Genomic DNA, 17,448 nt, shown 5'->3' on the forward strand with positions numbered 1-17,448 from the left:
ATTAACATAGTTGGGCAGTGATAGTGAAACGCCACTCCGGAAATGAGTCAAAAATTGGTTGAGTGAATCGCTCCCAAATCATGCATAATAACAAGGTCATTAATAAACTGGTTGTGAATTTGTGATAAGAAACTCCCGATTTTCTCTCCCTCAATTGGAAACGCCAAAGGTGGTTCAGTTTAATGATCACGAGATTACAGGTGAGATTTTTTTTTTTTTTTTCCGGTTATATATTTACTACGTTTCGAAAGAAAATTTGGGTTGGATTCTCTCTCGATGAATAGCCCAATCATTTGATATGTCGATTCATACAATCATTCTGATGTCGGTAAATAAATAAATAAAAAAAAAAAAAAAAAAAAGCAAAATCTAATACTTGTCATAAAGTTGAATATGCGAGCCAATGAAGAAACCCCACAAGTATTAATATAACTAGGATGATTCCTTCAGGGTTTCTACTCGCAAAAACATGTCTTGCACTCGTTGATTTTTTCTTCATTTATTATATATATATATATATATATATATGGGATTCCAGCATGAAAATAAATAAATTCCACCAAAAGAGCATCTTACCGAACGTTATCGCACATTGACTAATAATCTAATAGACGGAACGAGCAATATTTTCTATTTATTTAAATAAAGTTATGAAGTAATGCGAAGGCACAACTACAAGTTCGAAGTCACGAAAATAATTTTCTTTGGGAGATGAAAATAATGAATTGTTAATACAGACAGTTTGTCAACTATAAATTTGAGGTAGTTGCAATCCTTATTAGGCAAACCAAGCCTGTTTTATTGATTAACAAATACAACTTGTCCAAAAATTATGGTGCATGGCTAACTATAAAAGGACGAATATCTTGCCATTATCATTCAATTCAATTTTAAACAACAAATTGCCAAAACATGATCAGCCTTGGGAAGCCGAGGCATTGGCCTCAACTAGTCTTTGCTTTGGCATTTTGCCTTGTGGCCACAAATGTGGTCGCCGATTACTACTCGCCTTATGTCTACTCTTCTCCTCCCCCACCACTTAAGCATATGATTAACCACCCATACCACCACAAATCACTGCCTCTGCCGAAGCCAGTTTACCGTCCCTATTACTACAAATCACCACCACCACCGAAATATGTGCACCGCCCATACTACTATAAATCACCTCCACCACCAAAGTATATCAACCGTCCCTATTACTATAAATCTCCACCACCACCGAAATATGTGCACCGCCCATACTACTATAAATCACCTCCACCACCAAAATATGTGCACCGCCCATACTACTATAAATCACCTCAACCACCGAAGTATGTCCACCATCCATACTACTACAAATCTCCACCACCACCAAAATATGTAAAGACTCCTTATGTGTACAAGTCTCCACCACCACCGAAGTACGTCGAGACTCCTTACATCTATAAGTCTCCACCACCGCCGCCGTACGTCTACAAATCCCCACCACCACCGAAGTACGTCGAGACTCCTTACATCTACAAGTCCCCGCCACCACCGCCGTACGTCTACAAGTCCCCACCACCACCGAAGTACGTCGAGACTCCTTACATCTACAAGTCCCCGCCACCACCACCGTACGTCTACAAGTCCCCACCACCACCGAAATACGTCGAGACTCCTTACATCTACAAGTCCCCACCACCACCACCGTACGTCTACAAGTCCCCACCACCACCGAAGTACGTTGAGACTCCTTACATCTACAAGTCTCCACCACCGCCGCCGTACGTCTACAAATCCCCGCCACCACCGAAGTACGTCGAGACTCCTTACATCTACAAGTCTCCACCACCACCCCCGTACGTCTACAAGTCTCCACCACCACCGAAGTACGTCGAGACTCCTTACATCTACAAGTCCCCGCCACCACCACCGTACGTCTACAAGTCTCCACCACCACCGAAGTACGTCGAGACTCCTTACATCTACAAGTCCCCACCACCACCACCGTACGTCTACAAGTCCCCACCACCACCGAAATACGTCGAGACTCCTTACATCTACAAGTCCCCGCCACCACCACCATACGTCTACAAGTCCCCACCACCACCGAAGGACGTCGAGACTCCTTACATTTACAAGTCTCCGCCACCACCGCCGTACGTCTACAAGTCCCCACCACCACCGAAGTACGTCGAGACTCCTTACATCTACAAGTCTCCACCACCACCACCATACGTGTACAAGTCTCCACCACCACCGAAGTACGTCGAGACTCCTTACATTTACAAGTCCCCGCCACCACCACCGTACGTCTACAAGTCCCCACCACCACCGAAGTACGTCGAGACTCCTTACATCTACAAGTCTCCACCACCGCCGCCGTACGTCTACAAATCCCCGCCACCACCGAAGTACGTCGAGACTCCTTACATCTACAAGTCCCCGCCACCACCGCCGTACGTCTACAAGTCCCCACCACCACCGAAGTACGTCGAGACTCCTTACATCTACAAGTCTCCACCACCGCCGCCGTACGTCTACAAATCCCCGTCACCACCGAAATACGTCGAGACTCCTTACATCTACAAGTCCCCGCCACCACCGCCGTACGTCTACAAGTCTCCACCACCACCGAAGTACGTCGAGACTCCTTACATCTACAAGTCCCCGCCGCCACCACCATACGTCTACAACTCTCCACCACCACCGAAGCACGTCGAAACTCCTTACATCTACAAGTCTCCGCCCCCACCACCGTACGTCTACGATTCGCCACCACCACCGAAACACGTTGAGACACCTTACATTTACTAGGTGATCTTCAGACCGATGCGTGTGTATGTCTACAAATCTCCGGATCCCACACACTATACATTTGAAGAGCTCGTATGTATGAATCATTTTTCTTCCCGTCCCCTCGCATATATAACCATGCCTATTTGAATGATGGGTTTCGCATGGTTTGTCATAACATGTCTTATCTGTTTTAATATTTTTTCGAATAATGAATTGTTGTGTTTTTGTTTCAAAATTCCTTGTAATGCTTCCCTTCAAGAACAATTTCAGTTTGTTGCAATTATGCCCAAAAAAAACAAGTGACAGTCGTGATTCCCTATTATTTATTATTATTGTTATTTTTTTTTTTTAAACGTTGGCGGAACGAAATTTTTTATTCATAACTCTAGGGATGATCAAAGAATTTCACATATGCACGGATGATTCAAAGAGGATAATTTTTTATAATAGCGCAATTACCGTTCTTTAACAAAGCATCAATGTTCAGTTAAAAGACCGGTACTACGGGCTGTACAACTCAGCCAAGAACCTAAGCTTTAATTAATTATTATTATAATTACTATTATGATTATTGTTATTATTATTATGTCAATTGTTTCTCGTGTGATTAGAATACCATATTCTCACCAGCATATGTGATTATATTTACTTCTTTACAAAGGATAGTTAATTAGATCTGGTAGTTCTGATCTTTGTGCGAACTAGGAGTACTTTATCCAAATATACATACAATAAGTTATTTTACCGCAACTCGGAGGCCTATAAGATTACATTCTTTGTTGTTCCGGACGATCCTTGAAAGAAAAAATTTGTGCCGATTTTCATTCAGTCAGACACCTTCATGTTGAGATTTGTTAACAAGTAGCCTATTTATAAAGGTGAAATTAAAATTATAGTCAAACTATCATTATTTTCAAAGAAATAGCTAATTTTATTTTGATATCCAAAAATACCCTTTACATAGCAAATCTAAAGCGATTTAATTTGTTGTTCATCGGCGATTTCACAAATTAGCTCGCCGAGGAATACGATCCGTACAGAGAAGATCTACAGAGAGTCACGATTTTTTGTTCTCGGAGTTGAAAGTAGAGCTTCGGGGATCAGATTTGTGATTTCGTATCCGTTGAGGTAATCCAAAATATTGACAGATCGAATCTCGGACCAAAGTTAGGGTTAGGAGATTAAACGAAAATTCGACCGTTCTAGTGTTTTGGGCGAGCTAAGGGATTCATGGACTCATGATCAATCAGTCATTGATAATTTTTCCTATTAAATCATACTTTTCTGTGAATCAGTCTGAGAGACACGAGCGATGTCGAAAAGGGTGCGGCTTTTTGCGCCCGGGAATATCGTGCGAGTCGCCAAGAATCTTCGGGGTCTATGGGGATTGCCACGAGACCGCCAAGTTCATCTCGACCACGTTCTCGAGGGAGATTGTTCTCAGAGACTCGAATCGGTTTCATTATTTCAAGAATAGGTCTTGTTCTTGCAGAGGCCTTTGGTAAAAGAAGATTGAATAGTTCATAGATATCGTGTTCCTAATTTTATCCTCAATTTTGTATTAAAAGGCTGTAATATATAACCAAACCCTGCCTTTTGAGTCATGGATTTTCCAAAATATGTTAATAGTTGAGTTATAATTTTAAAGTAGAAGTGTTGTTTTGGCTAGTTGTTTAAGTCAGAGCACACTCTACAAAATTTATCCACTAAACAAATATTAAAAATGTAATTAATAAATAATTGACTTAATAGAATTTAACGACTTGCCTTCTGATAATTAATGGTATTTTCATCCAAAATTCCTAAGAGGGGTTTTTTTTTTGTAAACTTTAATGCGTCAGTTTTTATATTTGAATACAATAGAATTACTTTAAGATATATATACTCATTTATCATTTTTTTAAAATAAACTCATTACCAACATATATCCATATCTATATTAAAGCACTATATCTCCCGGGATCAAAATATGTTCACAAATTTTCATTTGCACTTTTCTTGAGATTACTTAATATCTATCACATAAACTTAAAGTCTGTTTGGTTTTCATGAAAATTTCTTTCTTTTTATTGACATCAACCAATCTGAAAATGATCTTTTTTATTTGGCGTAAACGAAGACTTGGGATAATGAAATAATAGAAAGAAAAAAAAATTCACATAAAGGGTACTAGTACTCCCAAAATAAGAATGAGAAGTAAGATATAATAAGAAAACGTTTCGAAAACGAAATAATCCAAATAATTTCCACAAAACAAACAAGTTACAATTGTTCACATACTTAGGTCGGCCGTAGCTCCTAAAGGCCTCTTCGATTTTCCTATTTTCTCACTTGGGCCCCTGAAGACTCCGGGCCGACCCGGCTCACACACTCGTAGTAAGACAATGATTATAAGAAAAAAGAAAAAATAAATACTCATAAAAAAAACAAAGCACAACACGTAGAAAGCCGAGTTGTTCAAACACAAATTGCAAATATATATTGGTGTCATGGTAGAGAGTGAAACACTATGTGCTAGGTGGCGGAGGTGATCTGTAGTAATATGCGACCGCGCGATCTGTAATAGCCACGTGAGCTTCGAGCCATGATTTGTAAGGGTCCCGAGACGGTGATAACAGTGACGGTGGTTTGTGATCGGCAATCACAACAGTGGCTACCAAGAAGATTGCCAAGGCATAGTAAACTAGTTGACACCTCACCATTCTCCGGCGATCTATATGCCTTCCTTCTTGTGCGTGTGTTGTGAATTTCATGGTCTGCGGGGACAATTATATAGTGGTTCTTTCGATGACACCGGATATGCCTTATTGTTTTGGTCAACAAACATTTGTCTTAAAATAATATGATTCAACTAGTCATTTTTATTTTATGTTCTTGGTTTTTAGCAGTATTGAAATAGTCATCTCAGTATATTTTTTTTTCTTCTTCTTATCATGTGTTATTTTATGCATTCCTCTTCGATTATAATCTTTCGGGTGGAAGAAAATGCGAGTTATTTTATATCACGTTATTTATATATGAAATTATACAGTTGGCGAATGCTTATACATGGTGGTAGGTGTGATAATTTCATGATTATATATATGTGAAATTATACAGTTGGCAAAAGCTTAATGGTTATTTATCTATATTTATAAGAATTTAAACGTATTTGACCTCGCGGAGGATCACATGATTCACATCATATAGGTAACTTCTTAGAAAGTTTACTAAGGAAACGCACGAGTGATGACAATATATGCTTGGAAGACTTCTATAATAATGAGTGAGGTCAGTCGTTGATCCAGAATAATAATAAAGTTTGAAGTGAAGTGTGTAATAATTCATGCCTTTATATAATATACTTTAAAAAGCTATAACATTTCCAGGAAAAAAAAAATTCTAAAAGAAATATATATCTTGAAATAGCAATGTATCATAAATTCGAAGCGCGTTTTAAGTTAGTGATGGTCACATTTTTCTTTGTATTTTAATATAATTTGTTAACTAAGTAGATTAGGAAATACTAACAATATATATATATATATATATATATATATATATATATAGTCAAAGTCCACGGCTATTCTGTTCTGATGGACATGGGACCATGTCATCTTATTTTGTTTGTTTTATAGAAGAAATTTCCTTATACACTCGCTAACATATAAAATTTATTTTGCTAAAAACAAGTTTAAACTATAGTCTTATCATTTCAAAATCATACATGTTTAAACAGAAGAATTTGTTACAACTAGTCAATTTCTTAATTTCTTATAAAATTTTAGTCAAATTTTTATTTTATTAAAAAATAGTCTCTCATACCGAAATAAATTATATTAATTTTTTTAATTAATTTCATTTATTTTGATCTAGTGAACTTGCTATTTTTTAAATAAAATAAAACTTTAACTATTTTTTAAAAAGAGAGTGAACTATTGAATTACTGGTGTAATTTTCCCTTTGTTTAAATTAAACTACAATCTTATAATTTCAAAATCATACACATCTGTTTAATTTTATACTAAAAACACTTTAACTTTCAGTACTTCCTATCTTTCCCCTTCTGCTCACTTATCTTCTCTCTCTCTCTCTCTCTCTCTCTCTCTCTCTCTCTCTCTCTCTCTCTCTCTCTCTCTCTCTCTCTCTCTCTCTCATGTGTAAAACTCCAATAATACATTCAGTCTATTTTCGAACTAAAAAAAAAAAAGCTTAATGCTCAAATCAAATTTCTTTTTTTCAGCTAATTTTGTATACGTGTCGAAGATTTTCGAGTATACAATGGGAATAATGGAAAATTTCTAACATAGTACATGAATTTAAAATATCGAAGTCGTATGGTAGAAAAAATATAAAATAGTATTTAAAACGGCAACATTTTAAAATTAGGATGTGTTTTTAATCTTTTTAAGCATAATATTTTTTCAAATTATAAATTAAATTTTTTATAGATAAAATATTAACCAATAAACAAAATTTAATCGAAATAACTAATAAAATTCATACATCCCAAGAAATGTTCAAATTGAGACTTTGATTTTTGAATTTTACAGTAGAATCTGTGATCTTGATGATTTTTGAATGTCGATTTTTATCATTTCCTCTATTTGTGTTCTCCACGATTCAAATTTTAGAGATCGTTGTATTTTTATTTTTTGTGCGAATGAATAAAGGTAAAATGTGATGTACATATAAATTAGTTGAAATGGAGTAAACATCAATAAAATAAAATAACGATAAAAAATTAATAAAATGAAGATTTGTGACACAATTATCTATTTTAAGATAAAATTTCCTCATTTCAACAAAATAGATATCACAAACTCGAAATTTTTTAAAATATTAAACTCGATATTTCAACATAGAGCATATATTCTTTTCCCAACTTGTAAACACGCTACAATTTCCACTACAATATCCAACACACAGACAAGGTACAATAGCTCACATTATTAGGCCATCTCATGCAAGGAAAGCCATGTAGAGGTAGAGCAACACAAACTAGTCCCTCTCGTGGCTGTAGAAACCTGACTTATTCAAACATAAATTTGCGTATGATCATATTATCTTGATAGCTACAAACACTAGATGAGAGGAGGAGGAGGCGATCTGTAGTAATATGCAGCTTTATTGCCTTCAATCGATGATTTGTGGGCGTACCAACGCGGCGGAGGAGATCTTTCGTAATATGAAGCTTTCTTTTCTCCGATGGCCGGCCCAAGAGCCATCCATGATTTCTGCGGTGGCGGTGGGGATTTGTGTTGTTGACGTGGATATCCGACGTGTTTCATTGGTGGCCTCTTTGAGTTCACGTAGGGTTTGTGATCGGCAACCACAGACACAGTAGAAATGGCTACCAGCATGAGAATCGCCAAGGCATAGTAAACTAGTTGACACCTCACCATTCTCGCTCAGCTATATATATTTCTGATAAGCTTTTTTATATTTGTGGTTTGAGTTTGCTTAGATATGTTGTGAATTGCATGGTCCGAGACCTGCCCTTTATATAGTGGTAGTACTAGACTATTAGTACTATCTCAATTAAGGACGTTTGATATTAGAGTCAACAATAGGCTGAGTTCGCTGTCTTATATGATATGATTCAAATAGCGGCTCTGTGTGTGGTGACGATGCAATCAAAATACGATTTATTTTAAAAAAAAAATTAAAATCAGACTTAATAAGCAATGCCAAACAATTTCAGTGTCACTATTTTATGCTTTTTGTTTTTAGCATTTGATTATTTTTTCTCTTTCTATAAAATGATGGTACTCTTATAAGGAAAATGAGAGAGTTAGGCATCAGAGACAGTAAGATGCGTATTCTTGTCGGAAGCTCACCGCATGAAATTCCAATTTAAGTGCTTTGACCAAAGACAATTGGATGACTTTCTAGAAAGTTTTGTAAGAACAATAAATTGAATAAACTAGTGATCGATGAAGTTGTGTGGAAAGATGACAGAAAATTAATTAAACTAGTGAAATGCAAGAACAAATTCTTAGTCAAAGTAATCTCTATTTAAATACTATGCGTCTCTTAATAAACACGTATCATTGGTTCTAACCTGCTCAATTTTGAAACGCAAGCTTAAAAACAAAAACAAAACAAAAACATATTTTTGAACGTTGATTGTATTTTCAAACATATTTATTTCATCTCTGCTTTTGTGTTTATCTATTTAAAATATTAATACATTTATTAATATTTTATTTTAAAATATATGCGTATAGCTTATATTCTAGATTTAAGTCTATTTTTTTCAATTGTATCCGGATTGTATGTTCCCCACCATGCGTCATTCTAAATCAAAATAGACCAAGTCAGCAATATTTTTTTAAGTATTTTGTACCCTTGCGATTAAAAATTGTTACTCATAGAATTTACGCCGGAGCTAATGGCTCGGAATCCCAAGAACAGTAAAAATTCAAAGATATTTGTTCGAGTAGTCATATAGGACCAAGAGACAATAAAGATAAAGAATGATCGTTTAAAATATAAAAATGAACATTACCAAGCAAAACTTTCTAAAGAAAATAAATTAATAGGTCAAAGATTAGTCAAACAAACATAACACGTGGAAATAAATAAAAAAAACTTAAACAAAACGCACGTTTTAACGGTTATTCTGAACACTCGGACGAGATAACCACCCATCACACACGTTCTGAGAACGGTTATTCAATAATTACTAGGAACATGGGCTTGATCACCCCCACGTACTCAGGCCTATGCACTATAAATATAGGGAGATGCTACGACAATCCACATATTTGATACAAAAGCATTCGACCATAATACTTCATCTATTGTTCAACACCCTTATATACATTCTCTCTTTTACTAAATTTGTCTGTATTTAGATAAAGTCTTGTCTGTGAACTTAAAGCTTTCGGAACTGCGCTTGGAACCAAGTACTCTTCGCGTAAGATAATTATTATAACATTTTTTGTCTGTCAACAAATATTAATTGCGATATAGTGCAAACACAAAGGACCTGGATTCATTTGAATTAAATTACTGTTTATCCTAGCTATTTATTTTTGGGCAGTGTAGCGAAATAGTCAAAATGAAACTATAAAATTTGTTTTTAGCGTATGTTTCACAATTTTTAGGAAAATAGCCAACAGGTTTACGTGGCAATAATTAAAGTTTAATTTGCCCTTATTTATTAACAAATTCGTAATTTTCTCTCTCCTACTTTTTTCCTACACTTTTTTTACATAAAAACTTCAAAAAACCATATCTATCTCATATGAACTCGAAATTGAGTGATTCCAAATCCTACGGATTCGTGACGTCGAGATCTTCAAAAATAGATCCATTGTGTTTGATGAAAAATCATGTTTAATACCATAGATGTAAAAAAATCACGTTACTACCTTAAATATGGAAATAACTGGAAATTTTTTAAATTATCACAAAAATAAAGGGAAACGTAACTATGATGCATTAAACATAATTTATCATCAAACACAATGGGTCTATTTTTGAAGATCTCGACGCCACGAATCTGTAGGATCTGAAATCACTCAATTTCGAGTTCGTATGAGAAAGATACGAATTTTTGACGTTTTGATGCAAAAGAAAATATTTGAAAAAAATAAGAGAGAGAAAGTGACGAATTTGTTTATAAATAAGGGCAAATCAGACCTTAATTATTGTCACATAAGTCATTTGGTCATATCCCTAAAAATTGTCAAACATAGGTTAGATCCAAAATCACATGTTTAAAGTGACCTAGTTACTTACAAATCTCTTTATTTTTTACTGGTAAGTTATTTTGAACGTTTCATTATTTTGAACGTTTCATTAGTTTAGTTTTTGTTTATGCAAGAAACCAGATAATATTAACAAAATAATTAGCTAATTAAGTCACCATATATTGCCTATTAGCTAACAAACTAATTAGTTTTTGTCTATTAATATATTGCCTTGTACTCGACTTGATATGCTTTTATTACTTCTTTCTTTTATTATTTTCTTGATTTGAACTATAGAAAATTTAATTGAATGAATAACACCATATACGTAAGCGTAACCAGTTACAGGTCTCTTTTAATTGATAGAGTATATGTATGAAAATAAATGGAACGGTCTGGATCGATCTGCGTCAAAACCACAATTTATAGATTTATAATTTCACCGGAACAAGCTTCGTTGAAAATAAATTACAAGTATCCACACCCATCTAAACTTCTCGTGCTCACCCGAGTTTTATCAACTTCAGTCTTTCATGTCGAAAAAAAGTCACCTATTTCATTAACTCCATATAGAGAGTCACTTGGAGACTCCTTATGTGTGACTTATTTATTCAAGCATAAAATAATTGCATATATATCTTATTATCGTAGCTACAAAAAAAATATTATACCCTCTTAGGAGGTGGAGGTGATCTGTAGTAATATCGAGCTTGTACATCTGTAGCAGCCTCAACAGTCAGCGATGATTTGTAGGCGTACGGAGGCGGAGAAGGAGATGGCGGCGGAGGAGGTGGTGGTGGTGCTGGATATGTGTGTTGGTGACGTGGATATCCGACGTGTTTTGGCGGCGGTGGAGAAGAGTAGACGTAGGGTTTGTGATGATCGGAAACCACGGCAGTGGCTGCTACAAGGCAGATTGCCAAAACATACCAAACTACTTGACACCTCACCATTCTCCGGCGAACCTCTCACTATTATTCCTAGGCCTTGTATCTTTATTTCTGTGTGCGATGTGTGAATTAATTAATTGCGTGGTCTGAGATCTGCTTTATATAATGCGTTTCTCAACTACTCCGCATGACGACTTTTCGTATTTTGGTCAACAATTAGGCAATATTTGAATAGTCGTTATATATATATAGCAATATTTTCAACTCATCGACGCTGCTCACCCACCCCTTTTTTGTTTCTATTCTTCAACGTGATTTTATGCATTATTGTGAAAACCTAATCTTGTTTGTGGGGTACAACGGAAAGAAAGTGCGGGATATACTTATCTCACGTTACACGGGAAATTGTCAGGTGTAATGGTTTTAAGATTATATAAATATGAAATTATATACAATTGACGGAAGCTTTAGGAAATCATATTGATAGTATGCCTCTTTTTTTTTAAGGAAACTTGTTACCTGAAAACTCTAACATTTAATTAATAAACTTACTTGACCAAAGACAATCTCATAATGAGCAACTCCTTGGAAAGTTTACCAAGAAATAAACGAACGAGTGAGAATATATGCTTGAACACTTTTGCGATTAAATTGCATTTCTTGATGAAATAGCGATGGGCATGTACGAAAACTATATGCAAGCACATACACCAAAAAATTTATATAAATGTACGTAGAAGTTATTAAAACACGTATATGAAGAATTTGAATTAATATATGAAGTAGTCTATTGCATTTAAGGATGTGAATAACATTGTCCATAAAACTGTTTCTGATCTATTGAAGACAACTTTTAATGTTGAATTCCCAATTTGTATATCACGAGATTTTCTTTACGGTATTAATTGTTACGTTCGAGTGTGTGTGTGTATATATATATATATATATATATTTCCGACCTCCGAAACGTCAAGGAAGGTAATGAAATTTAAAATTAAATTGGATGTACGACAATAAATTCGAAGCGTGTTAAACAAGCGATAGTCCTATTTTTCTTTTTGTATTTTATCTTATATCTGTCAATTAGGTAGACTAGGAAATAGTAAATAAATTACATAGTTTATAGTCAAAGTCTTCGGCTGTTCTATTTGACATGCATGGGACCCTGTGATCTTATTTTATGAGGGAAAATTCATGATAGATATACACGCTTACATCATAAATTGATTAAAATACATATTATAATGTTATTTGTAAGATCATTTTTGAAAGAAAGCACTTATTCAAGCTGACTAATTATTCAAGCTGACTTATTCAAGCATAAATTTGCATCTACTGGTACCAAAGATTAAAATACCTTTTACCGCAACCGCATCACACTTCTAATTTTACTGGTAATTAACCTGCCTCTACCGTACGTCTAGACTATATACCGTGGTTTTGTAGCATATTGTAGGGTAAAAATATAATATACATATATATTATGTATATTAAACAATTAAAATTTTGCGGTATATAAGAAAATACGCGTAATTTGAGGAAATAAAAAAGTTAATTATTTTATAATTTGTGCGAAAGTTGGGGTATTTGCAAAAGTGCTAACATTTGATTGATTTTTAATGTTTTGTCACACTATATGGAAGATACAAATGTTTATTTATTGGGTAATATATTTAGCAAAATAGCCAACTTAAACGTTGAGAATTGCTAAATAGTCAAGGTTTGGTAAATATTAGATAAATAGCTAATTTTATATATTTACAAATGTAAATATTAAGTAAATAACCACTGTCATATTAAGTCACGTCATCATTTATGGCTATTTACCTAATATTTAACAAACTTTGGTTATTTAGCAATATCAAACGTTTAAATTGACTGTTTTTCTAATTTTTTGTTATTTAATTTTGTTTTAATGTGGACTTATAATGAAAATAATTTTGAACAAAATACATTGAAACCCAGAAAGCTAACGTGGCGTCATGTCTCTAGCGTAGGCTTTGTGATCAGAAACCACATTAGTGGTGGCCAAAGCATGGTAAACTAGTTGACAGCTCACCGTTCTCCGCCGAGTGCTCGAATATTTGTGTTTGCTTAGATATGTTGTAATGCTTTCAAATGAGTTGTGCATCGCATGGTATGCGAGCTACCCTTTATATATAATGAATTTCTCAATTACTCTAGAAAATAATTTTTGAAGTATCAATACTTTGTGAAACCCGGCTTGGTTCAGTATTTTTTTCTCCAAAAATCATGCTATTTGTGAAAAATCGAGACCAAAATTCATAAAGAAATCAGAATTCTAGAGTTAGTTTCTCCGTGCGGTTGTGAGGGATCTTCACTGTTTACTGTCGAATCTGTGGAATCCTCATTGCATACCAGCGGAAAGCCTGCGTGAGCATAAATAAGAGTCTTGATTTTGACAGCTTTGAGAATTTCATGAAAAATAGTGTTTTTGATGAGTTTTCTTGTTTATTTTTATGTTTAAGTTCAATTTCTTAGTTTGTAACATCATTATTGTCATTACATGAGTTGACTACATGGACATGTACGAACATATGTACTTGACTATATGTTCATTACATAATTTGGTATGATTATTGTTTGTCCGTTATCCCGCGATGTTTATCCGGAGTAATCATTTTATTGGTTTTTTTATTTGAACCATGTTATATGGTGTATTATGTTGAACTTTTTCTTTTTGGTTTATATTTTGTATTGAACTATTTAATTTAGTTTGTGTTGGGTTTGTGGTGAACTATTTCATGTGGTTTATTTTGAACTATTTGAATTATGCATTGTAATGTAATGAAGATATTGTAGACTATTTCAATTTTTATTCTATGTTACCACGACGGTAACGATAACTTCATCGGTATATTTTACCCTTTATTTTACTGTATACCACGGTAAACCAAACCATGGTATACCAGCAAAATCTGAGTCCTTGTACGACAATGATAACGGTATTTTGATCATTGGTTTCTATAACATTTGTTCCACCACTAAAAAAAAAAAATATACAAACAAACATTATCATTTTGCCCTCTCTCTCTCTCTCTCTCTCTCTCTCTCTCTCTCTTTTATGAATCTGTATTATTATTTTTATTTTTCTTCTTTCGACTGAATCCGCATGGTAGTGAGAGGAGCTATAGCCCCCCTCAAAGTTTTTTGTTTTGCACTTTTTTCTCATTTTTATTTTATTTTTACATTTTTTTACTCTCAAAATTTACAAATCAGCCCCCCTAAATTTTTGTTGCAAATTAACCCTCCTTTTTTTTATTGAAATTCCTAGCTCCGTTATTACTGATGTAAAAAATAAGCTCATATTGAGAACATTTGTACTTAATAAGTTAAATACAATTTTACTTAGGTTTTTGTTTTCCTATTTTCTTAAAGAAAGCTCCATGCAAATAAAAAAAAAAAAATATATATATATATATATATATATATATATATATATAGATTCTAAAACATTTTGTTCTGTAAAAAAAATAGCATTTTACGTCAAACTTTTCATTGTAAAGAAAAAAAAAATAACAAAAACAAAAACCATTTTATTTCTTCAAGCATAATTTCGATCGGGAACACTTTCATATTGGTACTGGACACGCTTGTATATTAAAAGTATATTACAATCGATATTACACACGGCCTGTATATATTTATAGTACAATCGATATTACACACGGGTGCTCTGGGACCACCCTTATTAACAACGTACGTACTCGTAAGAAAACCCATGAAAAGCAAATACTCTTTCAAACCCAAACGTACATAAAATAAAAATAAAAAACATAATTTAGTTACTGAAGCATAAAACTCATAATTTATAGTAGACCCACGTAATCTAGAATTTGTAGGTAAAGCTTAGAGTTACGGCTTGCGAGGCGGCAGAATGACGTACAGAGGAGCTGGCGGTGGCGACCCTGTGACGTACTGTGGTGGCGGCGGTGACTTCCCTGTGATGTACGGAGGTGACTGCCCTATGACGTTCGTAGGCGGTGGCGGTGACTGCACTGTGACGTACGGAGGTGGTGGCGGTGGCGGTGACGGCCCTGTGACGTACGGAGGTGGTGGCGGTGGCGGTGACGGCCTTGTGACGTACGGAGGCCGAGGAATGCGGTACCGAGGAGGACCGTGGGATGGTCGTTGGCAATATCTGCCGTAAGGCCGATCTTGACAACGAGGGTTAGGGTAGCGTATATTATCGGCAACCACAACAGTGGTGGCCAATATGAAAATTGCCACCGCGTAGTAAACTAGCTGACACCTCAACACCATTCTCCGGTGAGCGCTCAGCTTCTTAAGCTATATGTATATATATATTTGTGTTTTTTTTTTCTTTGATATATGTTGTAATGATCTTCAAATGTGTGTTGTGAATTGCATGGTATGAGGGCCCTTTATATAGTGGCACTCGTAATTACTCCGGACGAGGACTTCTTACATTTTTAAGTCAACAAATCTAGGTGGATTTGGTATTGAAAAAATATGATTTAAATATATACTCCGTTTTAATATTTGATAATTAATGGGATGAAATATCCATTTTTAACTATTTTTTGTTTTTAAACAAAATAATCGGCTGTGCCATAAGTAAACAAAATAGTGAAGATTTTAAGGTCTCTCTAGCTTATTAGCCTTTTTAAAACTTAGAATTGTGAAATAGCCAACGTTTTAGTAATATTTGGTAATTAGTCAATCTTTGATGCAATAAGACATAATTACCCTTATTTTTTCCCCTAATTCTTTACCAAAAAAAAAATTAAACGAAAATAATTTATTTATACCTAAATACTCTCTCTCTCTCTGTTACATTTTTAGGCATAACAGAGGTTAAAAAAAACAGCATCTCGCAGTTAATAGTCGGTAATAACTGTTAATAGGTTTCTGGTAGAAACCTATTAACAGTTATTACCGACTATAAGTTAAAACAGAAGCCTATTAACAGCTATTAACGATTATTAACTGCGATTTTTATGATTTTGACATTTATCAATGGCTAAAAAAATGTGACGAGAGAGAGAGATAGAGAGAGAGAGAGAGAGAGAGAGAGTGAACATGAAAAATAGAGAGAGAGAGAGTAGGGATGGCAATTTGACCCGTTACCCGCGTTCCGGCCCGTTACCCGATTTATTCGGGTCGGGTAATACCCGTTCTTTTTTGGTAAACGGGTAATACCCGTTCTTTTTTGGTAAACGGGTAATACCCGTTAGAGTTTTAACGGGTCCGGGTACGGGTAACGGAATAGTCATCCCGTACCCGGTTACCCGGGACCCGACCCGTTAACTTTTAAATATTTAAAAAGATAACAAATTTTAATATGTTGCAATGAAGATGACCAAATTTACAATGAAAATGATCAATTTGCAATGAAGACTTCTTTTGTATTTTTATTTATTTATTTTGAATTTTAATGTTCTTTATATTGTAGTGTCCCTATTGTAGTAGCATTTTGATATTTTTCACCTAAATTTTATTATTTTTAAATTTTATATTGTTGATGGATTTTTATTTTATAAACGGGTAAGCGGGTCTACCCGACCCGCTACCCTTTTTTTAAACCGGGTAAATGGGTAACGGGTCCAATATTTTTAACCCGTTTACCCGGCGGGTATCCCCGTTACCCGGTCCGTTTCAAAATCCGGGTAAACGGGTCCGGGTAACGGGTAAAAAATTATAACGGGTACGGGTAACGGAATAGGTGTACCCGGCTTTACCCGTACCCATTGCCATCCCTAAGAGAGAGAGATAGAGAGATAACTGAGATCCTAATAATTAGAGATTTTGAATAATAAATTACATTTTATTAATTTCGAAAATAAATTATATTAACTAATTAATAAGGGTAAAAATGGTATAAACAATGTGCCACATAAGCAGAATGGCTATAAATCAAAAAAATTTGAAACGTATGACAGAATGAAATTCTTAGGTTTGAATTGGCTTAATTAGTTACAAAACTCAGATTTTAATTAGTTTTAACAAAATAGCTAGGCATTGAGCTGTCAATACAGTCTTTTGTTAGTTATTCAATGGATTGAACATCAATACAGCGTGATTAATCTATCTTCTCCATATAAAAAGTTGTGAATCATTATTAAGAAATA

The 17,448-nt window shown here is 34.7% G+C and overlaps 1 protein-coding gene across 1 annotated transcript; it reads left to right on the top strand.

Moving 5' to 3' along the window:
• Positions 1–912: 912 nt before the first annotated feature.
• On the top strand, positions 913–3,085 carry LOC149382637 (uncharacterized). The gene has a single exon (XM_089601518.1). The coding sequence runs from the start codon at positions 913–915 to the stop codon at positions 2,782–2,784; it is 1,872 nt and encodes a 623-aa protein (XP_089457644.1). The 3' UTR covers positions 2,785–3,085.
• The last annotated feature ends 14,363 nt before the right edge of the window (positions 3,086–17,448 follow it).

The sequence above is a fragment of the Urtica dioica genome, chromosome 11, assembly GCF_054948205.1.
Source record: "Urtica dioica subsp. dioica isolate 48M chromosome 11, U.dioica_male_clone48M_v1_H2, whole genome shotgun sequence".
NCBI classification, from domain to species: domain Eukaryota; kingdom Viridiplantae; phylum Streptophyta; class Magnoliopsida; order Rosales; family Urticaceae; genus Urtica; species Urtica dioica.